At 43.5% G+C, this 27794-nt stretch overlaps 1 protein-coding gene across 1 annotated transcript; it reads right to left on the bottom strand.

Annotated features, from left to right (window-relative positions):
• Nucleotides 1-3870: 3870 nt before the first annotated feature.
• VPS33A (VPS33A core subunit of CORVET and HOPS complexes) lies at nt 3871-23076 on the bottom strand. Its single transcript, XM_032230060.1, has 13 exons — nt 22955-23076; nt 21362-21427; nt 20175-20302; nt 18771-18960; nt 18524-18640; nt 16230-16404; nt 15481-15674; nt 10288-10414; nt 8790-8857; nt 8206-8343; nt 5866-6003; nt 5613-5781; nt 3871-4345 (listed from the first exon to the last, which is right to left on the bottom strand). Exons 1-13 carry the CDS (start codon nt 23054-23056, stop codon nt 4152-4154), a joined length of 1806 nt encoding a protein of 601 aa, XP_032085951.1. The 5' UTR covers nt 23057-23076; the 3' UTR covers nt 3871-4151.
• Nucleotides 23077-27794: the final 4718 nt, after the last annotated feature.

Here is a 27794-nt window from a genome sequence, read left to right as displayed (position 1 = left end):
TCTGTCCAGTCACTGGATAGTATAAATCTAAGGATCCGTTGCTGAGAATGTGAGAGTAACTTTCTCCCCACTGTTGCAATGATAACGTTTACGGTGAAAGGGAGGGAGATTTACATGCTGAGCTGAAATCTTACCGAAACACGTACACCCTGCTTGTTAAAAGATGTGTGGGATTGTTCCAACACAAAAGCAAATTATGACGAGAGTTAAATATACACAGAGTGTGTGTTCTGACCCCCCTCGTCCCACACCAACACACACTCTGAGCCAAAGATAAGTTACGGCATTTAATTAATAGACAGACAGGTCCTTGGCAGCAAACCGGCACAGACAAGCTTGGGCAGCAATCCAGCCTGCCAAGCTCACAATAATGTTCTCCAACATTCAATCCTGCATTGACTTCTGCAAGAGGGGCGTGTGTACAAGCAGTCCTTTTATAGTCCGGAGAGGAGCCTAATGACCACCAGCTGAGTGCAATTACCTCTTGTACTTGCGCAACTGTTCCTGACGCCTATTAGCTCTTTGGTGCTGGGCATCCAGGAACAACTCACTGCTGGCGTCCAGATCACTCTCCCTTGTCTCCTCCCCACTGGTCCAAGGCTCAGGCGCCTCCTGGTGGCCAACCAGCCTCTCTGCGCACTGCTCGGAGTCGGAACCCTGTCCAGGGTCCTCCACATCCTCCAAAGCCGACTCAGAGGGCCCCTAGCTGTCGGAGTCTGGTGGCACCTCCAATGGCTCCTGCTGGGCCACAACAGAGTGCTAAAAACAGCACGTTTTCAAATTCAGCGTCTGCTTTAAATCTCGCATCATTTGGTGCTTGGGTTTTGCTCAACCAGTTGTTTATGAGTCTGTGTGTATCTGTGTGTGTGTGTAGAAATGATCACTGGGCTCTAATCCCAGCAACAGACCGAAAATTAAATCGGATGTTCCCATCAGTGGAAACCGTGGCCACGTGGCCAGGTCCTTGGGTGACGTTTTGCAGATGTCTCTGACTTGAGTACCATTTTCTCTCTCGGCGATTTGAACATCCCACGTAAATGTATTAAATTGTAGGCAAAATTCACAATTCAGGTGCTGAAAATAACACCGGGCAGGGGGGGAGGGGGGAGAGAGAGGATTGGGAGGGAAGAAAATGGCATAAGGCATTTCAGGCAGTTTGGCACTTTGCTTTTTCTTATAACCAAATTTTTATGTGTTTGTTTAGTTTAGTTTAGTTTAAGTTTTATTGATCTTGTATGCCGCCCACTCCCGAAGGACTCCGGGCGGCTTACAATAAAACAAGGGAGGGGGGTAATACACAAAACAACATATTAAAATATACAACAGTCACAATTTCCGAGGGGCTGGATATTTCGAGAGCCCCCCGGCTTGCTGGAGCAGCCAGGACTTAACGGCTTTGCAGAAGGCCGGGAGGGTAGTGAGGGTCCGGATCTCCACGGGGAGATCATTCCAGAGGGCTGGAGCTGCAACAGAGAAGGCTCTCCCCCGGGGAGTCGCCAGCCAACATTGGCTGGCAGATGGAATCCGGAGGAGACCTAACCTGTGTGATCTAATCGGTCTATGGGAGGTGATCGGTTTGTTTGTTTTTACAACGTCCTACCTGTCAACAGCTTTTTCGGCTTCAACCTCAATAACACTCGGGCAAAACAATCGATACTCGATAATCCAAACTCGATTGCAGAAAATACGACTTCAGCCACAGAGTGGTCAACGCCTGGAATGCTCTCCCCGACTCCCTTGTTACATCCTCAACACCCCCAAAACTTCAACCTTAAACTGTCTACCGTGGACCTCACCCCATTCCTAAGAGGTCCGTAAAGGGGATGCCCATAAGCGCACCAGCGTGCCTTCCGCCCCTGTCCGGCTGCACCCAATTCATTCGTACTCATTTCCTTTGTCCATATTCATATTTACACCTGTTATCTTTTACAGGTTTGAGAAACTAAATAAATAAACTAAATAAATCTTGCATTATGCCTGCCTTTAACCTGAAAAACACATCACTGCTCTATTTAAAGGTTTATTTCCCCCTCCTGTTTAAGCTCTTCCTGGCTATTGCACCCTAAAAGGGCTCAATTATCCCCCTCCGCCTTCTTTCGCTGCTCGCCAAATGGACTCTAAATTTAATCAGGCGCTCTTATTATCGAATTATTACCCTGGTGATCAGCTAGGCCTTCATCAAAAGGAGACCAAAATCAAACTACCCAGGAAGCCGTTAGGATATAATGATCTCCCTTGAGACCGTGTCAACACTGTCCAGAAACAAGCTTAAATTTCCTGATTCTAAGGTTTTTGCATTTGTGGGGCTGTGGCACTTCTGAACAACACAGCTATTGCAATAAGTGACGTTTAACGGGAAATAATTGTGTTGTTTTCACAAGGATACGGAGAGATTCTGCTGGCAGCATCAATGTAGAAACTTGCACACGTCCAAAGAAGCAATCACACACACATAACAGGCTGGAAAATGCCTGCATTGGCGTCTTTATAACATTTATCTTCTCGGATTTCGAAAGTATTATTCCAGCGCTTTTTAAACATGCTTGTTTGTAACTGAATGAGGTTTGATTAAACCAGAGGTCTTCAAACTTGACAACTTTAAGACTTGTGGAGCATAGCTGGCTGGAGAATTCTGGGAGTTGAAGTCCACAAGTCTTAAAGTTGCCACGTTTGGGAACCCCTGGATTGAACAGTAGCCTCTTCTCCCAGTATCACCAATAATGTTCAGTGCAAATTTGTTCAATATTGAGTGCTTGTAAGCGTTTCAGGAGATATGAATGAGAAAAAGAGAGCGGGGTTTTTCAAAATTGGCAGCAAAACGATATTTTGCAGGATTGGCGTAGAAACAAAGGGAGGAAATGAATTTAGGAGGATCGGGGTTAAAGCCATATGACCTAAAAGGGCAGATTTCTTACAGATTCACAGACTTTCAAGCTTTAGAATGACAGCCCGAGAGGGAAAATGGATCGATTACGATCCACCAACATACCAGTGGCCTGAAGTAAGAAAACCAAGCTAACGACAGAACGGGAAGGAGGAGGGGAAAAACGTCCGTAAAGATTGCGGGATATACATTTAGAAGCCGTAAGAAAAAGTCCGAGAATGACACTTGTGAATCACGCAAAGGAACGAACCAAAATGCAGATTGCAGGATGAGTTTTCCTTCTGGGCTCCGTATTTTTTTTTAGAAAGCAGTTGAAAAAAATAATAAAACCACCTTCCTTATCGTGACCCGACAAATGCGCGCACGACAAAACCGCGGCAACAAAACCGCGGCGCTAAAACTGCGATATCATCAACGCGACGTCACCAACGCGGCGACAACAGCACGCCGACAGAAGCGTGATTTAAGTTAAGGTAAGGGTTAGGTTTAGGGGTAAGTTTACAGCGAGTTAGGGTTAGGTTTAGGGTTAGGTTAAGGGTTAGGTTTAGGGGTAGGTTTAGGGTTAGGTTAAGGGTTAGGTTTAGGGTTAGGTTTAGGGTTAGGTTTAGGGTTAGGTTTAGGGGTAGGTTTAGGGTTAGGTTTAGGGTTAGGTTTAGGGGTAGGTTTAGGGTTAGGTTTAGGGGTAGGTTTAGGGTTAGGTTAAGGGTTAGGTTTAGGGGTAGGTTTAGGGTTAGGTTTAGGGGTAGGTTTAGGGTTAGGTTAAGGGTTAGGTTTAGGGGTAGGTTTAGGGGTAGGTTTAGGGTTAGGTTAAGGGGTAGGTTTAGGGGTAGGTTTAGGGTTAGGTTTAGGGTTAGGTTAAGGGTTAGGTTAAGGGTTAGGTTTAGGGGTAGGTTTAGGGGTAGGTTTAGGGTTAGGTTTAGGGTTAGGTTAAGGGGTAGGTTTAGGGGTAGGTTTAGGGGTAGGTTTAGGGTTAGGTTTAGGGTTAGGTTAAGGGTTAGGTTAAGGGTTAGGTTTAGGGGTAGGTTTAGGGGTAGGTTTAGGGTTAGGTTTACAGTGTGCTTCCGTCGCCGCGCTTCAGAGCTCTTTCATCGCCGTGCTTTAGAACTCGCGGTTTTGTCACCGCGGTTTAGTCGGGCGCGCTTTTGTCGTTCGCCCTTTTGTCGGTGAACCCTTCCTTATCAATCTGCAAGTCCAGGATCCACCTTCTCTCTTCCGTCTCTCCCGAGTCCGCGGTCCCACCTCGATCGAGTCCTGAGCCCTGCTTCTCCTAGAAAGGCAGGGGCTCCAGCTTCTCCATCATAGATTTGATCCAGCTCGTCCCGTTGATCAGCTTGGTGGTGGCGATGACGTACTCGGTGCCGCCATCCTCCATCTGGGAGAGGAAGCGCAGCGCTGCGATTTCAGCGTAGGTCACGCCTCCCAGGAAGAAGACAAGAGTGATGCGGTTTTCTCCGTGCTGGCCTGGAATGATCGGAGGAAGGAAGGGGGGGGGGATATTGAAAACTGATTGATTGATTTTGATTGATTCATTCAATCAATCAATCAATCAATCAAAATCAATCAATATTGAAAACTGCCTTCCAAATTATGTGTTGTGTTCTCTGCCGCTCCTTTTCACCCACCCGACCGCCGTCGGTTAAAAAAACAATGAGAAACTCTATTATTGATGCTATTATTGGGAGTGTGAGCAAACGTTATGTTAACAGGGAGCCCTCAATTTCCGACCGGAATTGGGACTAGAATTTCTGTCGGTTGTTAAGTGAGCCATGGCTGGCTTTATACCTTTATTTACCGCGGTTGTTAAGCGAAACACTGCGGTTTGTTCAATGAATTCAGCTTCCTCCATTGACTCTCGTCAGACCGAATTGGATCGCATGACCATGGGGATGACGGTCATAAGTAGGAGGACGTCGTAACTCAGGTTTTTTTTGTAACTTTGAGCGGTCACTTAACAAACGGACGTAAGCCAAGGACTCCCTGCAATACCATCATGGAACATCTGCCACACAGGAGGAAGTACGAAGTGCAATGCAGAATTTAAACGTGATTCATCATCATCGTCTTTAATGACCCCAGAATCCCTTGCGGGGTGGAAACTGAGTGAAGTTAGCAGAGCATTTACTGGCCGGTTGCCTTTCTTGTCCCCAGTACGGAGTTTTTTTAAGAAGATAAATTCTCATTGTGCCAAGAGAGAGAGAAATACCTGCCTCTACCTAAGATTGAACTCACAGCCTCCCCATTGTGAGGCGAGAGCGCCACCTCTAGGCCACCGAACCACTCCAGAAATTAAGCATGATAAAAAGAGCCGAGGTGGCGCAGTGGTTAAATGCAGCACTGCAGGCTACTTCAGCTGACTGCAGTTCTGCAGTTCGGCTGTTCAAATCTCACTGGCTCAGGGTTGACTCAGCCTTCCATCCTTCCGAGGTGGGTAAAATGAGGACCCAGATTGTGGGGGCGATATGCTGACTCTGTAAACCGCTTAGAGAGGGCTGGAAGCCCTATGAAGCGGTATATAAGTCGAACTGCTATTGCTATCACATGTAATCAAGGTTCTTTGGGTTACTGTAATATTTTGGAAACAACGGGGGTTTGGTCAGCTCCCACAGTGACCAATCACCTCATTTATGTGGCCGCTGGAACCCCACAGTCCACAGGCCCTCCTCGTCCACACTCCCGGAGCACTTAAAGAGAAATATTCCGGTTGAACGGAACATCCAAAGAGACTTACGTTTTTTCTGGAGTCCGGTTGGCAGCTGCTGCCTCTCTTCAAAATGTGGACCAGGAAGTATTTTCAAGACTTCCTCAATGCTTCGCCAACCCGGGCGGGCCAGCAGCTGCGCCAGGCGAACGCTCAGAGGCGCATACCCGCTGTAGACGTAGGAGATGTCGTTCGGGTTCTGCAGGAGAAGCAAAGACAGGGTGGGGTTGAAGAGGGGCAGCGGGTTAACCCGAGAGTCGTCGGGTTGCCGAGGGGAGCTTGCCTGTTCGTTGACGTCGTCCATCCACAAACGCAGCGTTTTCCGGATGGTTGGGTAGTTATTCCGACTGCCCAGCTGGGGTTTCAGAAGCCCGGCCTTTTCTAGGTTGTTCAAGGTCAGGATGTGTTCGTAGCCGTAAGTCTGCAACAAGCACAAGGGTTTGGAGTTTGAGTTTCATTTTATTTATAGGGACCTTTCGGCGTCGGAATATTCATTTTATACGTTATTTAGGACGAGTTTAACTCCCGAGATGGTACAAGCTGAATTGAATTGAATTTATTGCATTTATATGCCGCCCTTTTCCCCGGAGGGGACTCAGGGCGGCTCACAATCCAAGTCAGGGAAGGGGGTACAGATAAGGGATAAAAAAGACGAACAGAACAATACATAATTTAAAACACACAAGAGTCATACCATTCGAGAAGGGGGTAGAAGCTTTTTAGCCCCAGGCCTGTCGGAATAGCCAGGTTTTAAGGGCTTTGCGGAAGTCCTGGGGGGTGGTGAGGGTTCGAATCTCTACGGGGAGTTCGTTCCAGAGGGTCGGAGCAGCCACAGAGAAGGCTCTCCTCTGGGTAGTCGCCAGTCGGCATTGGCCGGCGGATGGAATTCGGAGGAGGCCTAATCTGTGGGATCTGATCGGTCTAGTGGAGGTAATTGGCAGCAGGCGGTCTCTCAAGTACCCAGGTCCAATACCATGAAGGGCTTTATAAGTGACAACTAGCGCCTTGAAGCGTATCCGAAGACCAATAGGCAGCCAGTGCAGCTCGCGGAGGATAGGTGTTACGTGGGTGAACCGAGGTGCACCCACGATCGCTCGCATGGCTACATTCTGGACAAGCTGAAGTCTCCGAATGCTCTTCAAGGGCTGCCTACTTGCCAGGTTGAAAGGGAAGGAAGGGAGGGAGGGGAATCAGGATTTTCAAATCTATGAATTCAGTGTCGGCTGGCGGGCCCCCGGAGGAGAGCCTTCTCTGTGGCTGCTCCGACCCTGTGGAATCAGCTACCCCCGGAGATCCCGACCTTACCCACTCTCATGGCCTTCAGAAAAGCTGTTAAAACCTGGCTGTTCCGGCAGGCCTGGGGGCTGTTGACCTTATTGTCAAGGTCCAGGCCCGATTAGAATGTATGCGTGTTGTGAATTTTAAACTATTCTTTTGGTTTTGCTTTTCTTTTTCTTCTTTCTTTGTAAGCCGCCCGGAGTCCTTCGGGATTGGGCGGCCTATAAATTTAATAAATAAAATAAATTTAATAATTTAATAAATAAAATGAATTCATTTCAGCTTTCCTTTCAAGGATTGGAAAGTCCAGTTGTGCCATTAAAAAGGATTTGCGACCGCTCACCATTTCTAGCCTGCACTTTTAGCCCGTGGACAATTTTCAGAGGAAATTATATAGAATTATAACAAGCATTGAAAGAAGAAGGAAAAAAAAAACCAAGCTTCACTTTAAAGGTTCAGGTTCCCCTTATGTGCTAGTCGTTCCCGACTCTAAGGGGCGGTGCTCATCTCTGTTCCAAAGCCAAACAGCCAGCGCTGTCCGAAGACGTCTCCGTGGTCATGTGGCCGGCATGACTCAACACCGAAGGCGCACGGAAGGCTGTTCCCTTCCCACCAAAGGTGGCTCCTATTTTTCCACTTGCATTTTTTAGGTGCTTTCGAACTGCTAGGTTGGCAAAAGCTGGGACAAGTCACGGGAGCTCACTCTGTTACGCGGCGCTAGGGATTCGAACCGCCGAACTTTCTGATCGACAAGCTCAGCATCTTAGCCCCTGAGCCACCATGTCCCTTAAGCTTCACTGACTACTGCATGTTCAAGGAAAACAAATAAATCGTAAGGCAGGATAAAATATCTTGATCTTTTCGTTGATTTTTTCTTTCTTTCTTTATCTGACTGTTTTTGTTCTACAAAACAGCTCCAACCAAGCTGTATCAATACAGTTGCAGGAGCTGGGGATGTCTCGTTTAATGAAAAGAAGGACTAGGGGAGAAATGACAGCAGTCTTTCAATATCTCAGGGGTTGCCCCAAAGAAGAGGGAGTCAAGCTATTCTCCAAGGCACCTGAGGGCAGAACAAGAAGCAATGGGTGGAAACTAATCAAGGAGAGAAGCAACTTAGAACCGAGGAGAAAGTTCCTGAGAGTTAGAACAATTAATCAGTGGAACATCTTGCCTCCAGAAGTTGTGAATGCCCCAACACTGGAAGTCTTTAAGAAGAGATTGGATAGCCATTTGTCTGGAACGGTATAGAGTTTCCTGCCTAGACAGGGGGTTGGACTAGAAGACCTCCAAGGTCCCTTCCAACTCTGCTATTCTATTCTAATATTTGCCTTGGAAAAAGCCTAACCTGGATAATTTCTTTCTTGTAATGATCCAGCACTTTCTGTTTTAAGCCGCTGTTGCACACCGATTGCAGGCAAACAAGCCTCAGTATCTTAATCAAAGGATACTTTCGGGCAATGCAGTCTTCTACGTAGCTGTTGATCTGCGGAGGAGAAAAAAATAAAATCCAGTTCAAATTTTCAACCAAAATCACCCGCTCGCAAAGAGGGTTTACCTTCCTTGCAGAATCGACTCCCTGCTGAAGAAGATACGGGAGAGTTTCCGTGCTGACAATCTTTCGCACCAATCCTACACAAAGGTTGCCTTTTCACCCACGCGGGTTTCGTTCACCCATGCCGGCTGGAGGATTCTGGGAGTCGAAGCCCACCCATCTTGTAAGCCCGCCGAAGTAGACGAAGATTGGCAAAAGGACTAGTTTGGCCCACAGCTAACCTGGCTTTCAAAGGTGCTTAAACCCCAAAATTATGGATGCCAGTTTTGGGGTGTGAATGCCACCCCCCCTCCCGCCAGATATACATCCCTTCAATTCCACGGGAAATTAAGTTTGTGCAAAACACGTCAAGCTGTTTTGAGGAAATATTGGCCTACCTTATCGGTATCTATGCCGGACATAAATTCTTGCTCCACTGTTAAATTATCGAAAAAGTCTTCGGAGGCTTAGAATAGAAAAATGAAAGCAGTTGTAAAGAAGTCCCCTTCGGGGGAAAAGGGCGGCATATAAATATAATAAAATGAAATAAAATGAAAAATGAAGGGATGTTAACGGGATCCTCAGATCTTTTCATAGCAGGGAGACCGCTGAGATCTGGCCAATGGCCAATACCACAGGTTCGGCCTGATCCTCATTCAATACAATACAATTGCAGAGTTGGAAGGGACCTTGGAGGTCTTCTAGTCCAACCCCCTGCCTAGGCAGGAAACCCCACACCACTTCAGACAAATGGCTATCCAACATCTTCTTAAAGACTTCCAGTGTTGGAGGATTCACAACTTCTGGAGGCAAATTCTGTTCCACTGATTAATTGTTCTCACTGTCTGGAAATTTCTTCTCCGTTCTAAGTTGCTTCTCTCCTTGATTAGTTTCCAACCATTGCTTCTTGTTCTACCCTCAGGTGCCTTAGAGAATAGCTTGACTCCCTCTTCTTTGTGGCAGCCCCTGAGATATTGGAAGATGCTATCATGTCTCCCCTGGTCCTTCTTTTCATTAAACTAGACATATCCAGTTCCTGCAACCGTTCTTCATATGTTTTAGCCTCCAGTCCCCTGATCCTCTTTCTTGCTCTTCTCTGCACTCTTTCCAGAGTCTCCACATCTTTTCTACATCGTGGCGACCAAAACTGAATGCCATATTCCAAGTGTGGCCTTACGAAGGCCTTGTAAAGTGATATTAACCCTTCACATGATCTTGATTCTATCCCTCAAATACTGGAAGGCTGCTATCATGTCTCCCCTGGTCCTTCTTTTCATTAAACTAGACATACCCAATTCCTGCAACCGTTCTTCATAGGTTTTAGCCTCCTGTCCCCTAATCCTCTTTGCTGCTCTTCTCTGCACTCTTTCTAAAGTCTACACATCTTTTCTACATCGTGATGACCAAAACTGAATGCAGGATTTCAAGTGTGGCCTTATAAAGTGGTATTAACCCTTCACGTGATCTTGATTCTCTCCCTCAAATACTGGAAGACTGCTATCATGTCTCCCCTGGTCCTTCTTTCTATTAAACTAGACATACCCAATTCCTGCAACCGTTCTTCATATGTTTTAGCCTCCAGTCCCCTCATCATCTTTGTTGCTCTTCTCTGCACTCTTTCTAGAGTCTCCACATCTTTTTCTACATCGTGGTGACCAAAACTGAATGCAGGATTCCAAGTATGGCCTTATAAAGTGGTATTAACCCTTCACGTGATCTTGATTCTATCCTTCTGTTGATGCAACCTAGAACTGTGTTGGCTTTTTTGGCAGCTGCTGCACACAGCTGGCTCCTGTTTAAGTGGTCGTCCACTAGGACTCCAAGATCCTCTTCAAAAGGGGAACCCTATCCCCCCTTACGTCCGTCCCCCGAAAAAGATACTCTCGAGTTACTTACTGGTGATGTCTTTCACGAGCTCCGCGATGGAGGTGTGGTTCGCCAAAGAGCTTCTGGCAGCCTGCATGTGGGGCAGCTGTGAGACGAACTGCTTGATCTCCCCCACGGTTTTGGCGTGGTGTCTTTCCTAAGAATAGCAATAGCAATAGGAGTTAGACTTATATACCACTTCATAGGGCTTTCAGCCCACTCTAAGCGGTTTACAGAGTCAGCATATCGCCCCAAACAATCTGGGTCCTCATTTCATCCACCTCGGAAGGATGGAAGGCTGAGTCAACCCTGAGCCGGTGAGATTAGAACCGCTGAACTGCAGATAGCAGTCAGCTGAAGTGGCCTGCAGTACTGCACCCTAACCACTGCGCCACCTCGGCTCTTGAAACATAAATCAAGGGAGTCCAGAGCCGTTCAATGCCTATACATTGTATTCCCAACACTGGAAGCTTTTAAAGAGAGGCTGGATGATTGTTTGAAGTGGTGTAGGGTTTCCTGCCTAAGCAGGGGGTTGGACTAGAAGACCTCCAAGGTCCCTTCCAACTCTGTCATTCTATTCTAAAGCAAAGTACACTTGTTCCTCTTTCTGGCTTCCTAATTTTGAACAGTTACAGGAAGACTTCCAAGGAAAAACATCATTCAATTGACTTCGTTATCAGAATTCAGCTTCCCCAAAATCAGAGGGTCTTGGGTTTTTTTTCTTGTTTTATTTTAAAAGGAGGCCTCGGAGGGTTTGGAAAACGTTCAAGAGGAGGATGACTTGAAGAGGTAAGTGATGGCTGGCTAGCCCAAGGTTGCGTGTTTGTGTTTGCGCGTGTGTTTCCCTTCAAACAGTGTAATTGGTAGCACAGAGCCCGCAAACTCCCAATCTTTTTAGAATGCACCTGGGTATAAAGCACAGAGAGTCCTTGACTTATAACAGGTTTGCTTTGTGACAAAGTTACAACGGAACTGGGGGGGAGGGAAAAAATGACTTTTTCACACATTTAGTATTCTGTTATTAATGGGAAGTAGGTGCCTTTGAACTCTGATCTGCTGCCTTCATTGTTTTTGCAAATAAATCAAGGCTGTGAACATATCCAACACACCTTCCTCCTCCTATTTTCCCCATAACAACAACAACAACCCTGTGAAGTGACAGAGGGATTGGCTGGCTTTCATGCTTAAGGCGGAACTAGGACTCACCGTCTCCTGGTGACTGGCCCAAAGTCACCCGGCTGTTTTTCAAGGCTAAGGTGGACCTAGAACTCACGATCTCCCCCTTTCTAGCTTGATGCTTTAACCACTAGACTAAACCAGCTGTCATCTCCACTCCCCCTCTCCCGGCAGCCCTATTAAGCGTATCTGGATTCCACTCCTTTCTCATGACAGCTAAGTGTTCTGATCTCCTCCGTCCAGTAACGAAAGCCGAGACAAGCTTAACTGGAATGTACTTTAATAGCAAGAAACCAAAACCTCGGTGGCTGATAGCCAAGCAGAACAAACAGATAAGGACCTTGGCAGCAACTCAGACAAACCTTGGCAGCAATCCAGCCTGCCAAGTTAGTTACGTTCTCTTTAGTCAATGTGTTGACTTCTGCAAAAGGGGCGTGTCACAAGCAGTCTTTTTAATAGTCTGGAGAGGAGCCTAATGACCACCAGCTGAGCGCAATTACCTCCTGTAATTGCGTGACTGTTCCTGACGCTTAGTAGCTCTTCGATGGCGTGCATCCAGGAACAACTCACTGCTGGCGTCCAGATCACGCTCCCTTGTCTCCTCCACACTGGTCCAAGGCTCAGGCGCCTCCTGGTGGCCAACCAGCCTCTCTGCGCCCTGCTCGGAGTCGGAACCCCGTCCAGGGTCCTCCATATCCTCCAGAGCCGACTCAGAGGGCCCCTCGCTGTCGGAGTCTGGTGGCAGCTCCAATGGCTCCTGCTGGGCCACAACACTTTGCTTCATTGAGATTGACAGAAGTCACCACACGTCATTTTTCATATTATGAGAAGATCAGAAAAGTCTTCTCTGGGATCAACTCCCTCCCCCACACTTATCCAACTGCTAAAGAATGTCCAAATGTCCAAAAAGCAACTTCACTGGACAGGTCCAGTTTTATTCCTGTTCCAGGAGAAACGTAAAGGTGTATTTTTCGGTAGGCTGAAGGGAAACTGCATGCATGGGACAAGAATCTTCGACTGGGATCCCTCAAAGTGTCAACTGGCTCACCTACTTAAGTGGCATTTATAGGTATAACTCATTTCCCAGCAAAACTCCCAAGTAGAAGAAATGGATCTCAGGAACATGCCTCAATTTCTAAAGATTTGTTTTAATGCTCATGTTTTTCTTAAGTTCTGTATTTTCACCATGCCTTTTCTTTCCTTCAAATCTTGAATTTTGGACTGAGAATCTGGGTGGGGGGGAAAAAATCAGACCTGCAGCTTCCTAAATCCCCCTCCTCACCGTCTTGAGAAATGATCATCTGGCAAATCTCTGGTGGCTTTTCAAAGCAGGATTAGTGGAATTATCTCCATAGCAATGAAAAGCAGAGCGTGTGTAACTCTTAGGGACCGGATAACTGCAAAGTGTAATGATCTATTAATTAACCCACCGAAGTTCATAATCTATATCCAGCTTTTTCAGGGGAGAAAGAGAGAGGAGAGCAAGAGAGAAAGAAAGAGAGGGGGGGGGAGGGAGGGAGGGAAAAAGAAAGAGAGGGGGAGAGAAAGAGAGGGGGAGAGAAAGAGAGAGAGAAAAAAGAGAGAGAGGAGAGCGGGAGAGAAAGAAAGAGAGGGAGAGAGAGAAAGAGAGGGAGAGAGAAGGAAAGAGACAGAGAGAGGGAGAGAGAAAGAGAGGGAGAGAAAGAGAGAGAGAAGGAAAGACAGAAAGAGAGTGAGAAAGAGAGGGGGGAAAGACAGAAAGAGAGAGAGGAAGAGGGAGGGACAGAAAGAGAAAGAGAGGGGGAGAGAAAGAAAGAGGAGAGAGAGAAGGAAAAAGAGTGAGTGAGAGAGAAAGAGAGGGAGGGGAGAGAAAAAGAGACAGGAAGAGAGAGAGAGAGGGAAAGAGAGAGAGAGAAAGAGGGGGGAGAAAGAAAGTGAAAGAGAGAGGAGAGAAAGAGAAGGAAAGACAGAAAGAGAGTGAGAGAGAGAAAGAGATGGGGAGAGAAAGAGAGGGAGGGACAGAAAGAAAAAGAGAGGAGAGAAAGAGAGAGGAGAGAAAGAGAGAGGAGAGAAAAGGAAAAAGAGTGAGTGAAAGAGAGAGGGAGGGGAGGGAGAGAAAAAGAGAGAGGCAGAGAGAGAGAGAGAGGGAAAGAGAGAGAGAAAGAGAGGGAGAGAAGGAAAGACAGAAAGAGAGAGAGAGAAAGAGGGGGAAGAAAGTGAAAGAGAGAGAGGAGAGAGAGAGAAGGAAAGAAAGAGAGTGAGAGAGAGTGAGAGAAAGAGAGGGGGGAGAGAAAGAGAGGGAGGGACAGAAAAAAGAGAGGGGGAGAGAGAGAGGAGAGAGAGAAGGAAAAAGAGTGAGTGAGAGAGAGAGGGAGGGGAGGGAGAGAAAAAGAGAGAGGCTGAGAGAGGGAAAGAGAGAGAGAGAAAGAGAGGGAGAGAAGGAAAGATAGAAAGAGAGTGAGAGAGAAAGAGAGTGGGGGGGAGAAAGAAAGTGAAAGAGAGAGAGGAGAGAGAGAGAGAAGGAAAGAGAGACCGAAAGAGAATGAGAGAGAGAGAGATGGGGAGAAAGAAAGAGAGAGGATGAGAGAGAAAGAGAGACAGAGAAAATTGTGCAAATCCCACATGCTCACTGACAAGTGTCACAACGGAGGGAAGTGCCAACGCTGCGCATGGCAAGCCCAGGCAGGGAGGCCATAACGGGCGCTGGCCATTAAGGGCTGTTTCATTATCACCTATTAAATCTGACGATGTTTTCCTTCCTTCCTTCCTTCCTTCCTTCCTTCCTTCCTTCCTGTGTCAAAGTACCAGTCTCCCTGTCGGATCAATTCCGGAGCTCAGCTACTCCTGGCTCGAGAGAGAAACTTTCCCACTGCCGCGGCACAAAAATTATGCACTACAACAACAACAACAACAACAAAAATCCTCAACTTAAGAGCCCAAAATGTCCGTTGTGAGACGTTGGTTCAGGGGGTTTTCTCCCATTTTACGCCCTCCCTTGACACAGTTGTTCAGTGAATCATCGTTGTTGAATAAGTCAAGGTGGGGGGGGGGGAAACATAAACTGGCTTCTCCACGGACTTCGCTTGCCAGAAGGCCACCCTGCAACCGTCGTAACTATGAGTTCAGTTAGCAAGGATGTGGATTTGGATCATGCGACCGCGGGGGAGGCTGCAATGGTCGTAAGTCACTTTTTCACTGCCGTTGTAACTTCAACCCGTCACTAAATGAACTGTTGTAAGGACTACCTGCAGTGGATTGGTCACAACATACCGTATTTTTCGGAGTATAAGACGCACCTTTCCCCGCCCCTCCCCAAAAAAGAGGGTGAAAATCTGGGTGCGTCTTATACATCGAATGCAGCATTTTTGGCCTCCTGAAACCCCACCCACTTCGCAAAAATGGCCGTGCAGAGCCTTTAGGAGGCTTCCAGGGTGCTCCTGGGGGCTGGGGAGGGCAAAAAAAGAGCAAAAAATGGGGGCTTTCTGCCCCCCGCCGGTGCACTCTACAAGCTTCCCAAAATCTCCCCCCTTTTTTGCAAAAAAACGTCCAGTTTTTGTGGAAAATTGGCTGTTTTTTGCTCATTTTTGCCTCCCATCCCCAGCCCCCAGGAACACTCTAAAAGCCTCCCAAATCTCTACATGTCCCCCCTTCTTTTTTTTGCAAAAAACGAGGCATGCAGAGTTTGGGGGCCCTGCAGAGTGCAAAAACCTTTTTTTATTTTAAATTTACCTCTTCAAAATCATGGTGCGTCTTATACTCCGGTGCGTCTTATAGTCCGAAAAATACGGCAGTTGGATTCTAAGAGAAGATGGAGGATGGGTTTCGAGTCGAGGTGGTGCAGTGGTTAGGGTGCAGTACTGCAGGCCACTTCAGCTGACTATTATCTGCTGTTCAGCGGTTCAAATCTCACCGGCTCAAGGTCGACTCAGCCTTCCATCCTTCCGAGGTGGGTAAAATGAGGACCCAGACTGTGGGGGCGATATGCTGACTCTGTAAACCGCTTAGAGAGGGCTGGAAGCCCTATGAAGCGGTATAGAAGTCTTACTGCTATTGCTATTGCTTTCTTACCTCAAAAGCAGCCGAGATGATTTTGGCCTTCTTGCTCAGGACGCTGCCCACGGCGTTGAAGTTCTTGTCGCGGATCTCGGCGTACAGCTCCTCGGCGGAGTTCAGCTGCAGCTTCTTGGCCTCGGTGGGGAGCTCCTTCGCGGCCTCACCCTGCTTCTTCGGAGCAAATTTTTCGGGGGGAAGTTTCACGTAGGCTGTCAAACATTGAGGAAACGAGAAATGAGACCGGGTGTTTTAAAGAAAAGCCCGGGAGAGACACATTGAAGATACACAGCTAGTCCTCAATTTATGACCGCAATTGAACCCAGTTAAGTGAGACGTTGGTTAACTGAGTTTTGCCCCTTTTTTACGACCTTTCCTGCATCTGCTGTTAAGTGAATCACTGCAGTGGATAAGTCAGTAACCTGGTTGTTAAGTGAATCTTGCTTCCCCATTGTCAGGAGGTCGCAAGAGGGAGACAAGCAACGGTCATAAATATGAGACGGTTGCCAAGCATCTGAATTTTGACCATGGGGATGCTGCAAAGGTCGTAAAGGTGAAAAACGTAAGTTCCTTTTTCCAGTGTTGTCGTAACTTTGAACAACTGAACTGTTGTAAGTGGAAAGCCAGCCTGTATATGACTTGGTTTCAGGAGCTGAGAGCGGTCTATGGAACCCGCTTCCTCCCATTTTCCTCCTAACGACCCTGCGAGGCAGGCGGGGCTGAGAAGAATCGAGAGATTCCACCTCCTGGGTCATCGTCTTACTTACTGTTCTGAATCCCGTAGATTTCATCAATCAGGCCCTCGTAGGTCAGCTGGGTAGCCAGAGGGGAGATCAGGTCCACGTTACGGTCCAGCAGCAGGAGGGTATCGAAGACGGGCAGAATGGGGTTCTGGATCCCCGAAAACTCCCTCTTCATGCGGATCATCATGTTCGCCACATGCTGCAAGTCAGAGAATCCAGGAGATTCGCGGACCAGGCCACAAAGATTCAACTTCACCAGGCGCCTTCAAAGCTACGTTTCTCGTGCCCTGCTCTGCTGAGTCAGCTCTCAATTCCTAGACATCCATGCCGAGCAGAAGATCCTTCCAACCCACCCTGGTTTCCACCACCTCGGCCTACTTCAGACATTACTTTTGCTCTATGTGCAAATTAGGTGGCGGATATTCTACTGTTCCTGTGATTTGACTGTCTGGGGTTAGGACCTTCAAGCTCTGTGTATTAGCGGCAAAAGTTCCATGGATCTCAATTTTGTGTCTAAATCAGGGGTGTCACAACTTAGCAACATTAAGACTTGTGGACTTCCAGCTCCCAACTTTTAAGACTGGTGGACTTCAAGTCTCAACTTTTAAGACTGGTGGACTTCAAGTCTCAACTTTTAAGACTGGTGGACTTCCAGTTCCCAACTTTTAAGACTGGTGGACTTCAAGTCTCAACTTTTAAGACTGGTGGACTTCCAAGTCTCAACTTTTAAGACTGGTGGACTTCAAGTCTCAACTTTTAAGACTGGTGGACATCCAGCTCCCAACTTTTAAGACTGGTGGACTTCCAGCTCCCAACTTTTAAGACTGGTGGACTTCCAGCTCCCAACCTTTAAGACTGGTGGACTTCAAGTTCCAACTTTTAAGACTGGTGGACATCCAGCTCTCAACTTTTAAGACTGGTGGACATCCAGCTCCCAACTTTTAAGACTGGTGGACTTCCAGCTCCCAACTTTTAAGACTGGTGGACTTCCAGCTCCCAACTTTTAAGACTGGTGGACTTCAAGTTCCAACTTTTAAGACTGGTGGACATCCAGCTCTCACCTTTTAAGACTGGTGGACATCCAGCTCCCAACTTTTAAGACTGGTGGACTTCAAGTCCCAACTTTTAAGACTGGTGGACTTCCAGCTCCCAACTTTTAAGACTGATGGACTTCCAGCTCCCAACTTTTAAGACTGGTGGACTTCAAGTCTCAACTTTTAAGAGTGGTGGACTTCAAGTCTCAACTTTTAAGACTGGTGGACTTCAAGTCTCAACTTTTAAGACTTGTGGGCTTCAAGTCTCAACTTTTAAGAGTGGTGGACTTCAAGTCTCAACTTTTAAGACTGGTGGACTTCAAGTCTCAACTTTTAAGACTGGTGGACTTCCAAGTCTCAACTTTTAAGACTGGTGGACTTCAAGTCTCAACTTTTAAGACTGGTGGACATCCAGCTCCCAACTTTTAAGACTGGTGGACTTCCAGCTCCCAACTTTTAAGACTGGTGGACTTCCAGCTCCCAACCTTTAAGACTGGTGGACTTCAAGTTCCAACTTTTAAGACTGGTGGACATCCAGCTCTCAACTTTTAAGACTGGTGGACATCCAGCTCCCAACTTTTAAGACTGGTGGACTTCCAGCTCCCAACTTTTAAGACTGGTGGACTTCCAGCTCCCAACTTTTAAGACTGGTGGACTTCAAGTTCCAACTTTTAAGACTGGTGGACATCCAGCTCTCACCTTTTAAGACTGGTGGACATCCAGCTCCCAACTTTTAAGACTGGTGGACTTCAAGTCCCAACTTTTAAGACTGGTGGACTTCCAGCTCCCAACTTTTAAGACTGATGGACTTCCAGCTCCCAACTTTTAAGACTGGTGGACTTCAAGTCTCAACTTTTAAGAGTGGTGGACTTCAAGTCTCAACTTTTAAGACTGGTGGACTTCAAGTCTCAACTTTTAAGACTTGTGGGCTTCAAGTCTCAACTTTTAAGAGTGGTGGACTTCAAGTCTCAACTTTTAAGACTGGTGGGCTTCAAGTCTCAACTTTTAAGACTTGTGGGCTTCAAGTCTCAACTTTTAAGACTGGTGGACTGTCTCAACCTGTGGACTTCAACGCTCAACTCTTAAGACTTGCGGACTTCAACTCCCAGAATTCTCCAGCTGGCCAAGGAATTCTGGGAGTTGAAGCCCGCAGGTCTTAAGTTGCCAAGGTTGGACGCTGCTCGTTTAAGTTATCAGAACAAAGGGGCCCTCGTTGCAAAAGAGGCTGGCAGGAAGCCAAATTGAGCCATAAATAAGGACAGACTTCCCAGCGTATTTTTTTACCCGTGCACACTCTCCTTTTCCAAAGATGAGCGGGATGGTCCCGTAGAGAGCCTGGAGCGTCATGAGTCCTTTTGCGGCGTGGTAGAGGCTGGTCTGGTCATTTTCTAAGTAGCACTCCTACGAGAAAGGGAAGTCACTCTCAATCTTCCAGGAAGCCAGCACTTCCTGCCATTAGAAAGGAGGCGTGGAGCGCCCGGGGTTCTCCGTCTCAGGAGTGGCCTCCTCAGCTCTGTGTGCGGGTTCTGACCTTAAAGGCGTTTTCTGACTCCATGGAGAGCAGGTCTCCATCAAAGGGGATGAGGTCCAGGCTGTATTCCTCTCGGTGAACGAAGCAGTGCAGCACGCCCAATTCTTTGAGGCGCTGCTCGCACAACAAACTGCGACGCGGCACGAACAAGATGTGGAAATCCCGCTGCGGACAGCGGATTTTATCTTCACTGGAAAGAGAGAAGGTTTTTATCCGATCAAGCCTCCCCCAGCTCAATTTTAGGTTCCGCCACAAATGCGCGAACGACAAAAGCGCGCCTGACTAAACCGCGGTGACAAAACCGCGAGTTCTAAAGCGCGCCGACGAATGAGCACTGAAGCGCGCCGACAACAGCGCGCCGACAGAAGCGCGCTGTAACCCTAACCTTAACTTAAATCGCGCTTCTGTCGGCGCGCGGTTGTCGGTGCGTTGATGACATCGCAGTTTTAGCGCCGCGGTTTTGTTGGTGCGCTTTTGTCATTCGCTCATTTGTCGAGTCACGCAATTTTAATAGTCTCTAGACCAGTTCAAATAAACATTCGTTCATTCATTCATTCTATATAGCACTCCATTCATTTATTAGTAAAAAAGAGGGCTGTGAAAATATTTATAGATCCCTCACATCTTGGACACCAACTGTTTCAACTCCTGCCCCCAAAATAACATTAGTAGATCATTGCACACCAGAATAACTAGACACAATGACAGTTTTTCCCCGAACGTCATCACTCTGCTAAACAAATAATTCCCTCAGCACTGTCAAACTATTCACTAAGGCTGCCGTACTATTATTATTAGTCTTCTCATCGTTCCTATCACCCATCTCCTCCCACGTATGACTATCTATGACTGTAACTTTGTCGCTTGTGTCCTTACGATTTATATTGATTGTTTCCTAATATGATTTGATTGCTTATTTGTACCCTATGACTATCATTAAGTGTTGTACCTTGAAGAATGATGTACACTGAGAGCATATGCACCGAAGACAAATTCCTTGTGTGTCCAAACACATTTGGGCAATAAAAATTCCATTCTATTAAGTTATTAAATATTAAGTCATCGCTATTTAGATCAGGGGTGTCCAATCTTGGCAACTTTAAGTCTTGTGGACGTCAACTCCCAGAATTCATGAGTCACGGCTGGCTGGGGAATTCAGGGAGTTGAAATCCACAACGTAAAGTTGCCAAGATTGATTTAGATTAATAAGGAACCCCAATTCAAAATTAGACAGTGGACAGAGCCTAAAAAACAGACACAAGCCCTAAAATCTGATTTAAAAAAAGAATAAGCAAAACTGAGGAACAAATATATATTCTGAACTTCCTCCGCCAACATAAATGGTGAAGTTTGTCCCTGTGAAAAAGTCCAACCGGGCCTTCAAAATCCCCAGGTGACCTTTACCTGAGCACATTGTCTGCAATGATGTCCATGAGCTCTAACCTGGGCCTGACAAAGAAAATAATGTTCTTGACATCCGCTGGTGGAAGGTGGCCTCCTTTGAGGGTGAACATTTTCTCCACCTCATGTTCCTGGAAGGAAATGAACAAAACAACTATGAAGGCATTCAATTTGGTCTGAATATTTGAGGAAGAGAGGGGATTTGGGGCTCAAACTAGAGGCAATAGCATATATAGAATATAAAATAGGATTTTAGGAGACACCCTCCCATACTACCACCTCTTACAATACTAGACAACACAGGATCAACAGGTTTCTAGCTTCTACCATATCTCAAGACCTAAAATGGACACCTGTTGTGACTCAGCAGATGTCTGCTGAGAGTCTTTTCGGGATACAAGATTCAGTATGCAGCTGGGGCTGGTTAGAAGCAAGTTTGGAGATGAAAGGACGGTTGCTGCCATGCCCTGGTCGCTGGAGTCAATGTTCCTTTGTGCATGCCTTGGTTTGTATAATATTGTTTGATCATCAGTCGTGGTTTATGTAAGATTCACTTGGATAAGTGCTCTGTATGTCTGTAACCCTGATTCATAGAGACTTTGGGACGAAGTGTTTTGCTTTCGTTTTGTTCAAATTGAGTTGCCGTAAGAAAGATTTGTTTTCCATTACGTTATCTGAGGACCACTGAGGACCTGCACACTGCACGAGTCAAAAAGAAAATAAATTATTTCAATTCCTACCCTCAAAACGACGCTATAGAGCACTGCACACCAGAAGAACAAGACACAAGGACAGGTTTTCCCCGAACGCCCTCACTCTGCTAAACAAATAATTCCCACAACACTGTCAAATAATTTACTAAGACTGCATTACTATTCTTCTTCTCTTCCTTCCTAGTACCTATCTCTCCCCACTTATGACTATAACCACGTTGCTTGCATCTTTCAATTTATATTGTTTTTGTTTCCTAGTACGGTTTGATAGCTTATTAGTAACCTTGATATCACTAAGTGTTGCATCTTTTAAATCTTGAATGTATTTGTATTCTCCTTGTGTGTGTGCATTTTAAAAAATGTGGTGTTTGTTTTTTTTAAGTATCCACAGGGGGAGAACATGCAAACTTTTTAAATGAAAGACTTAGTGTATTATCACATTTCTAGCATTTTTTATAACCCTTGCTCATATCTTACCTTCAAAAGAGAATATTGTGCAATCAATCCAAAGGGCCCAGTAAGATATTCGTCCCACACAATGGCCTAAGGAGGAAAAAAAACAGATTTAAGTATATCACAACCTACTGAAAAACACTTTGAAGGACCTATAAATATATCCATGTATAATAAATACCAATAAGTAACATCAATGACATTTAAAATATCAATGACTAACAATAATATCAACCTATAAGGATTCTGTTCTATTCTATAATAAAGACTGAACCTTGATGATTAATAATAAAAATATCAATGCATAAACATACAAACACACAATAACATAGAATACTTTATTTGGCTGTGTGATTAGACACACAATTATCCCTGGTGCAGAAGCTCTCATTGTACATGCAAAGCAACAGAATAATATCAATGAATAACAAATGTTAATTTAAAATAGCAATTTGCAATATCAATCTAGAATAACATCAATGAATAACAAATGATAATTTAAAATAGCAATTTGCAATATCAATCTAGAATAACATCAATGAATGACAAATGACAATTTAAATAGCAATTTGCAATATCAATCTAGAATAACATCAATGAATAACAAATGTTAATTTAAAATAGCAATTTGCAATATCAATCTAGAATAATATCAATGAATAACAAATGATAATTTAAAATAGCAATTTGCAATATCAATCTAGAATAACATCAATGAATAACAAATGATAATTTAAAATAGCAATTTGCAATATCAATCTAGAATAACATCAATGAATAACAAATGATAATTTAAAATAGCAATTTGCAATATCAATCTAGAATAACATCAATGAATAACAAATAATACTTTAAAATATCAACACCTAATAAATACCAGATTAGAGCATCAGTGTATATTATTCACTGAATAGCAAAGAATGATAATGAAAAATACCAAAAAGCAATAAATATACCGGAGTATAATAGCACTGCCCTATACTATCGATGAATAACAGATAAGGATGATTTAAATAATTCTTGAGAATATCAGAATAAATATCAATGCAGAATAAATATCAATGCAGAATAAATAATGCAGAATAAGTATCAATGCAGAATAAATAGCAATGCAGAAAAAGTATCAATGCAGAAAAAGTATCAATGCAGAATAAATATCAATGCAGAATAAATATCAATGAAGAATAAATATCAATGCAGAATAAATAATGCAGAATAAGTATCAATGCAGAATAAATAGCAATGCAGAAAAAGTATCAATGCAGAATAAATATCAATGCAGAATAAATATCAATGCAGAATAAATAATGCAGAATAAGTATCAATGCAGAATAAATATCAATGCAGAATAAATATCAATGTAGAATAAATAGCAATGCAGAATGACATCCATGCAAAATGAAAGACGATCATTTAAAAATACCAAGGCGGAATAGTCTGAATGCATAAGAAATGCCGACCAATTACACGGAAGGGGGAGGATAATCATGAAAAATAATAAGAGGTTAGGGAGAGGAGGGGCGGGTGGGGGGGAGGACTCGGGGACCCATCATCCCTGGCCGGCAGTGGAGGATGGGTCTTCACCGCCCCCTTCCGGCGGGGCGCGTCCCGGCTCACCTTGGATCCGGCGCATTTGTCGAGGAAGGCGCGCAGCTCCCTCCGCCCGGCTTCCCTCAGCGCCGTCAACGGGACGCGGCCCGAACTGAGGTGAGCCGCCATGGCCGATGCGCCGCCACGCCCACGCCGGTCACGTGAGGCGCCAGGGGGCGGGGCCTAGGCGTGGCCACGCCTCCCTCCGATTCGGGGCGTTCCTGGCTCTTACCTGGCCGCTCAGGTGAGGCTCTGGGCGGAGGAGGAGGAGGAGGAGGAGGAGGGAGGCTGCTTAGGGGGCGGGGGTCCTGACCCGCTGCCGGGAAGGGGGAGGAAAGTGGGCAAGAGGCCTTTCCTCCATCGCCACACCTTAGTTTTGGCACTTTTTAATTATTATTTTATTTTATTTTATTTTATTATTTTATTATTTTATTTTATTTTATTTTATTTTTTATTTATTTTATTTATTATTTTATTTATTTTATTTATTTTATTTATTTTATTTATTTTATTTATTATTTTATTTTATTTATTTTTTATTTTATTTATTTTATTTATTATTTTATTTATTTTATTTATTTTATTTTATTTTATTTATTTTATTTATTATTTTATTTATTTTATTTATTTTTTATTTATTTTTTATTTTTTATTTTATTTTATTATTTATTTTATTTTATTATTTTATTTTATTATTTTATTATTTTATTATTTTATATTATTTATTTTATATTACTTTATTTATTATTTTATTTTATTTTATTTATTTTATTATTTTATTTATTTATTTATTATTTATTTATTTATTTATTTATTTATTTATTTTATTTTATTTATTTTATTTTATTTATTTATTTATTTATTTATTTTATTTTATTTATTTTATTTTATTTATTTTATTTTATTATTTTATTTATTTTTATTTTTTATTTTATTTATTTTTTATTTTTTATTTTATTTTATTATTTTATTTTATTATTTTATTATTTTATATTATTTTATTTTATATTACTTTATTTTATTATTTTATTTTATTTTATTATTTATTTATTTTTTATTTTTTATTTATTTTTTATTTTGTATTTTATTTATTTATTTTGTATTTTATTTATTTATTTTGTATTTTATTTATTTATTTTGTTTATTATTATTTTATTTTTTATTTTGTTTATTATTTTGTTTATTATTTATTTTTATTTGTTTTATTTATTTATTTATATTTATATTTATTTATTAGTCATTTTTATTTCGTTTATTTTGTTTATTTTATTTCTTTATTTTATTTCTTTATTTCAAAATATTTTCATTAATTGTATTTCAACATTTACACCGCATCTCCACTCTTCACAGCGTTTCGGTGTCAGTATCGCTCATGTTTACATCATGGCTATTTCAGTTTTCTTTCTTTCCAATGATATACATCATGGTATAATTTATTCATATATCTATACATCGTACCTTTTAGTTATAACTTGGATCAATATTTACAAATATATAGAGTACCTTTCCATTTTGATATAACTCTTAAGTAAGCTTTACGCGTGATCTTTACAACTATGTTCTAGCCAATGATACCATATGTTCCAAATCATATAATAATCCGTTTCTTCTTTGTCTTTTAATTCCATTGTTAACCTGTCCATCTCTGCGCAATCCAGCAACTTTTTTGAAAAGAGTGGGGGGACTTCAACTCCCAGAATCCCCACAGCCAGCTTGGCTTTGATTGGCTGTTCTCTGCCAGCAAGTGAGCTTGGTTTAGTGCAGTGGAGGCTTGTGGACTTCAACTCCCAGAATCCTCCAGCTGGCAAAGGAACTCTGGGAGTTGAAGTCCACAGGTCTTCAAAGTGGTTGAGGTTGAATGTGATGTACTCGTGGTTCGTCCATGAGGCCAATGTTGAGAAAAGACACGGACACGATCTTTCTCGGGATGGAGCGACCCATAATGGAGTCTTGTAGCCCCTTTTATTGAGATAGGACAAAGGCAGGAGGAGCAATAGCATGTGATTAAAGACAGCCTGTAAAACTACAATTGCTAATCTACTGCTCAGGGAAGTTCTGTATATATATGGTCAAATTCTGGGGTCGTTGGGTAAGGCACATCTAGAGTGAATTATCAGGATGTTATGTTATGCACTATCAGGATATTAGGATGTTATGGAGTTTGTTTCCTCCTGTGTGGTTCAGCGTGGCTGCGCATGCCCTGTTATGCACTGGGCCATGGGTGACTCACACCTACACACGGAGTTATATGACAACAGTTGGACACCACTAGTAGAGAGGCCAAGGCAGGAGGATGGCCGCTGGCCAGGATTCCCTTTCGGTCTGTAAGGAGGCGTGCATCACATCTCCCGATCTTTCACAACTTCTTTGATGTGGAATCATATCATCTGTCCTATTGCAATTTTGTGGTCCCATATTATGGTGGCTCTAAGTATTGCCCATGTTTTTTTTCTTTATATATGTATATTAGGTATCCATGTCTACCTACCTATCATAATCTATTATCTATCTCATTTTTATATCCATCCATCCTTTAGCAGCATTTTTTCTATCTCTGCCTATCATCCATCCATCATCTCTTATCTATCTCATCCATCTATCCACCCTCTATATCTATCATATCTGTTTGCCTATCATCCATCCACCTAACTTATCATCATCTGCCTATCTGCTGTTTTAACCTTATATTTGTGTTTGTATGTATAATGTGCTTTACAGTGTTGTACATCAGCGATTGTCTGACCTCTGTAGATGCCATATGCTAAATAAACAAATTTAACAGCTTAACACTTTCGAAGTTGATGTGCCTTTAAATAACTCATTCTGGCAAATCATCATCAGGCTGGCCAACATAAGCCAGCATTGTTGTTCGAACAAGTCAGGGTAATGATGATTTAAAGCTGACCAGCCAATGTAAGGCTGTAACCTGATGATGAAATGAGGATGAGTCAGCAGAGGTATTGCCACTTTAAGAAGCCGGATTATTGCCCCTTTAAGAAGCGGTCTATATAAAGGAGGCCATGAGAGAGCTGTATCTCTCTCCTAGTGTATCTCTCTCCTTGTGTCCGGTAAATTCTAAATTCTCAGGTAGTGTTAAGAAGATTGATTGCTTGTCAGGTATTTGCTACCACGTATATTTCTGTATATGTTGTATATAAACCACTGTTAAATGTGGAAGTCTCTGTATATTTCTGTATATGTTGTATATAAATCACTGTTAAATGTGGAAGTCTCTGTGTGCTGTGTTTTGCTCTCGTCTCCTAATAGTAATCACGCTGCACGAGGATATCAAGCAGGACGCAAGGCTAATGAGTAGAGAATAATCCCTTTATTAAAGATACAGTACAGTTGGTTTAGTTTAATACTGATTTCCCTGCTTTTTTTTTTATGACTATCCCTATAATACATTCTTTACTCCAAAGTTCAGTTACATTGATTTATTAAAAAAAACACCTCATAGGCCAAATACTGATTGTAATCTGGGAATAATTAATAACTAGCACAGATTATGTGCCTCTCTCTAGATCTGTGTGTGCGCGTGTTAAAAAGAAACACTGATAAACCCAAACATAGTTATAGAAGAGTTAAAATCTTCCATTATGCAAGGAAGGCTGGTAGTGTTTTCTTTACATTTCTTTTTGTGACATTCAAAAGAAGAGAGCAAAACCACTGTGGTGGCATCTTTCTCTCTCTCTCTCTCTGAGTATGCGGCATTTACTCGGTAAGCATTTACTCAGAGTGACGGAGTAACTCCATAGGAACGCCCCGGGCACTAAATTAGCATGAAAACTGAATTTCCACTCAGAAATCTGCTCCGTTTTATACTTCTTAAAATGTTCTCATAAGGTATCCGCTTCTTAGAAACTTCCCCTTATTATTTCAACATTGAGTTTCCTATTTTACATTCACCTGGAACAAAATTCCAACTCAGGGGAAAATAAATAAATTACATCTTAAATGTAATTACATCTTAAATGTAATTTTTAAATAAAAAAAAATGGTCTTGATTTCAGGACGGACTTTCGATGAGAAAAAAAAAATCCCTTGCAGGATACAAACTGTAGCCGGAAGATATTTTTTTTTGTCCTTTTTTTGGTACATGCAAACTTGCCCCATTATCCCCCCCCCCTCTCAAACCCACCCACCCAAATTCAGAAAAGTTGTTTTTGAGGCTGTTTTAAAGTCATTGAATCAAGTTACGGTACACAAGAGCCCTCATTTTTCAGAATGACAGAAACACTAAAGACAATCAGATTGTTTTCCAAAATATAAATCTTTGTTTTTCTTAAATATATTTATATATGTACTTATGTACAACTCTACAGAAGCTGAAAAAAACAGGGGGGAGATTTCTCAAACGCACAGCTGGAGAGGTTTCGTTAGGGGAAATATATATATATACATATACATATATATATGTTTTCTGAGGTTTTCGCGGGTGTTAGTATGTAGCTCTCTAGTTATTCGGGTTTTATCCCGCGTAAAATTGGAGATGTCTTGGCGACGTTTCGACGAAGTCTCATTTGTCATCTTCAGGCTTCTTTAGGCTTGGTGCTTCCAGGAAGCCTGAAGATGACGAATGAGACTTCGTCGAAACGTCGCCAAGACATCTCCAATTTTACGCGGGAGAAAACCCGAATAACTAGAGACCTACATACTAACACCCGCGAAATATATATATGTTTCCCCCACAGTGGCTGAACTCTTTTCTGGGTATTTTTTTATTTTTTGCCTCGACAAAATCTCGCACTGTTAAAAAAGAAATCTCGCAGACAGGAAGGCACTACTTCTAGATCTTGCACCAGTAGCACACGCGCGAAGGTTTTCGCTCAGGCGTGTCGGTTGATCGAGACTTTCCTCAAAGCCG

The sequence above is a fragment of the Thamnophis elegans genome, chromosome 13 (genome assembly GCF_009769535.1).
Source record: "Thamnophis elegans isolate rThaEle1 chromosome 13, rThaEle1.pri, whole genome shotgun sequence".
Classification (NCBI taxonomy): Eukaryota; Metazoa; Chordata; class Lepidosauria; order Squamata; family Colubridae; genus Thamnophis; species Thamnophis elegans.
The sequence above is the reverse complement of the archived record's forward strand: the minus strand, read 5'-3'. Positions and strand labels throughout refer to the sequence as shown.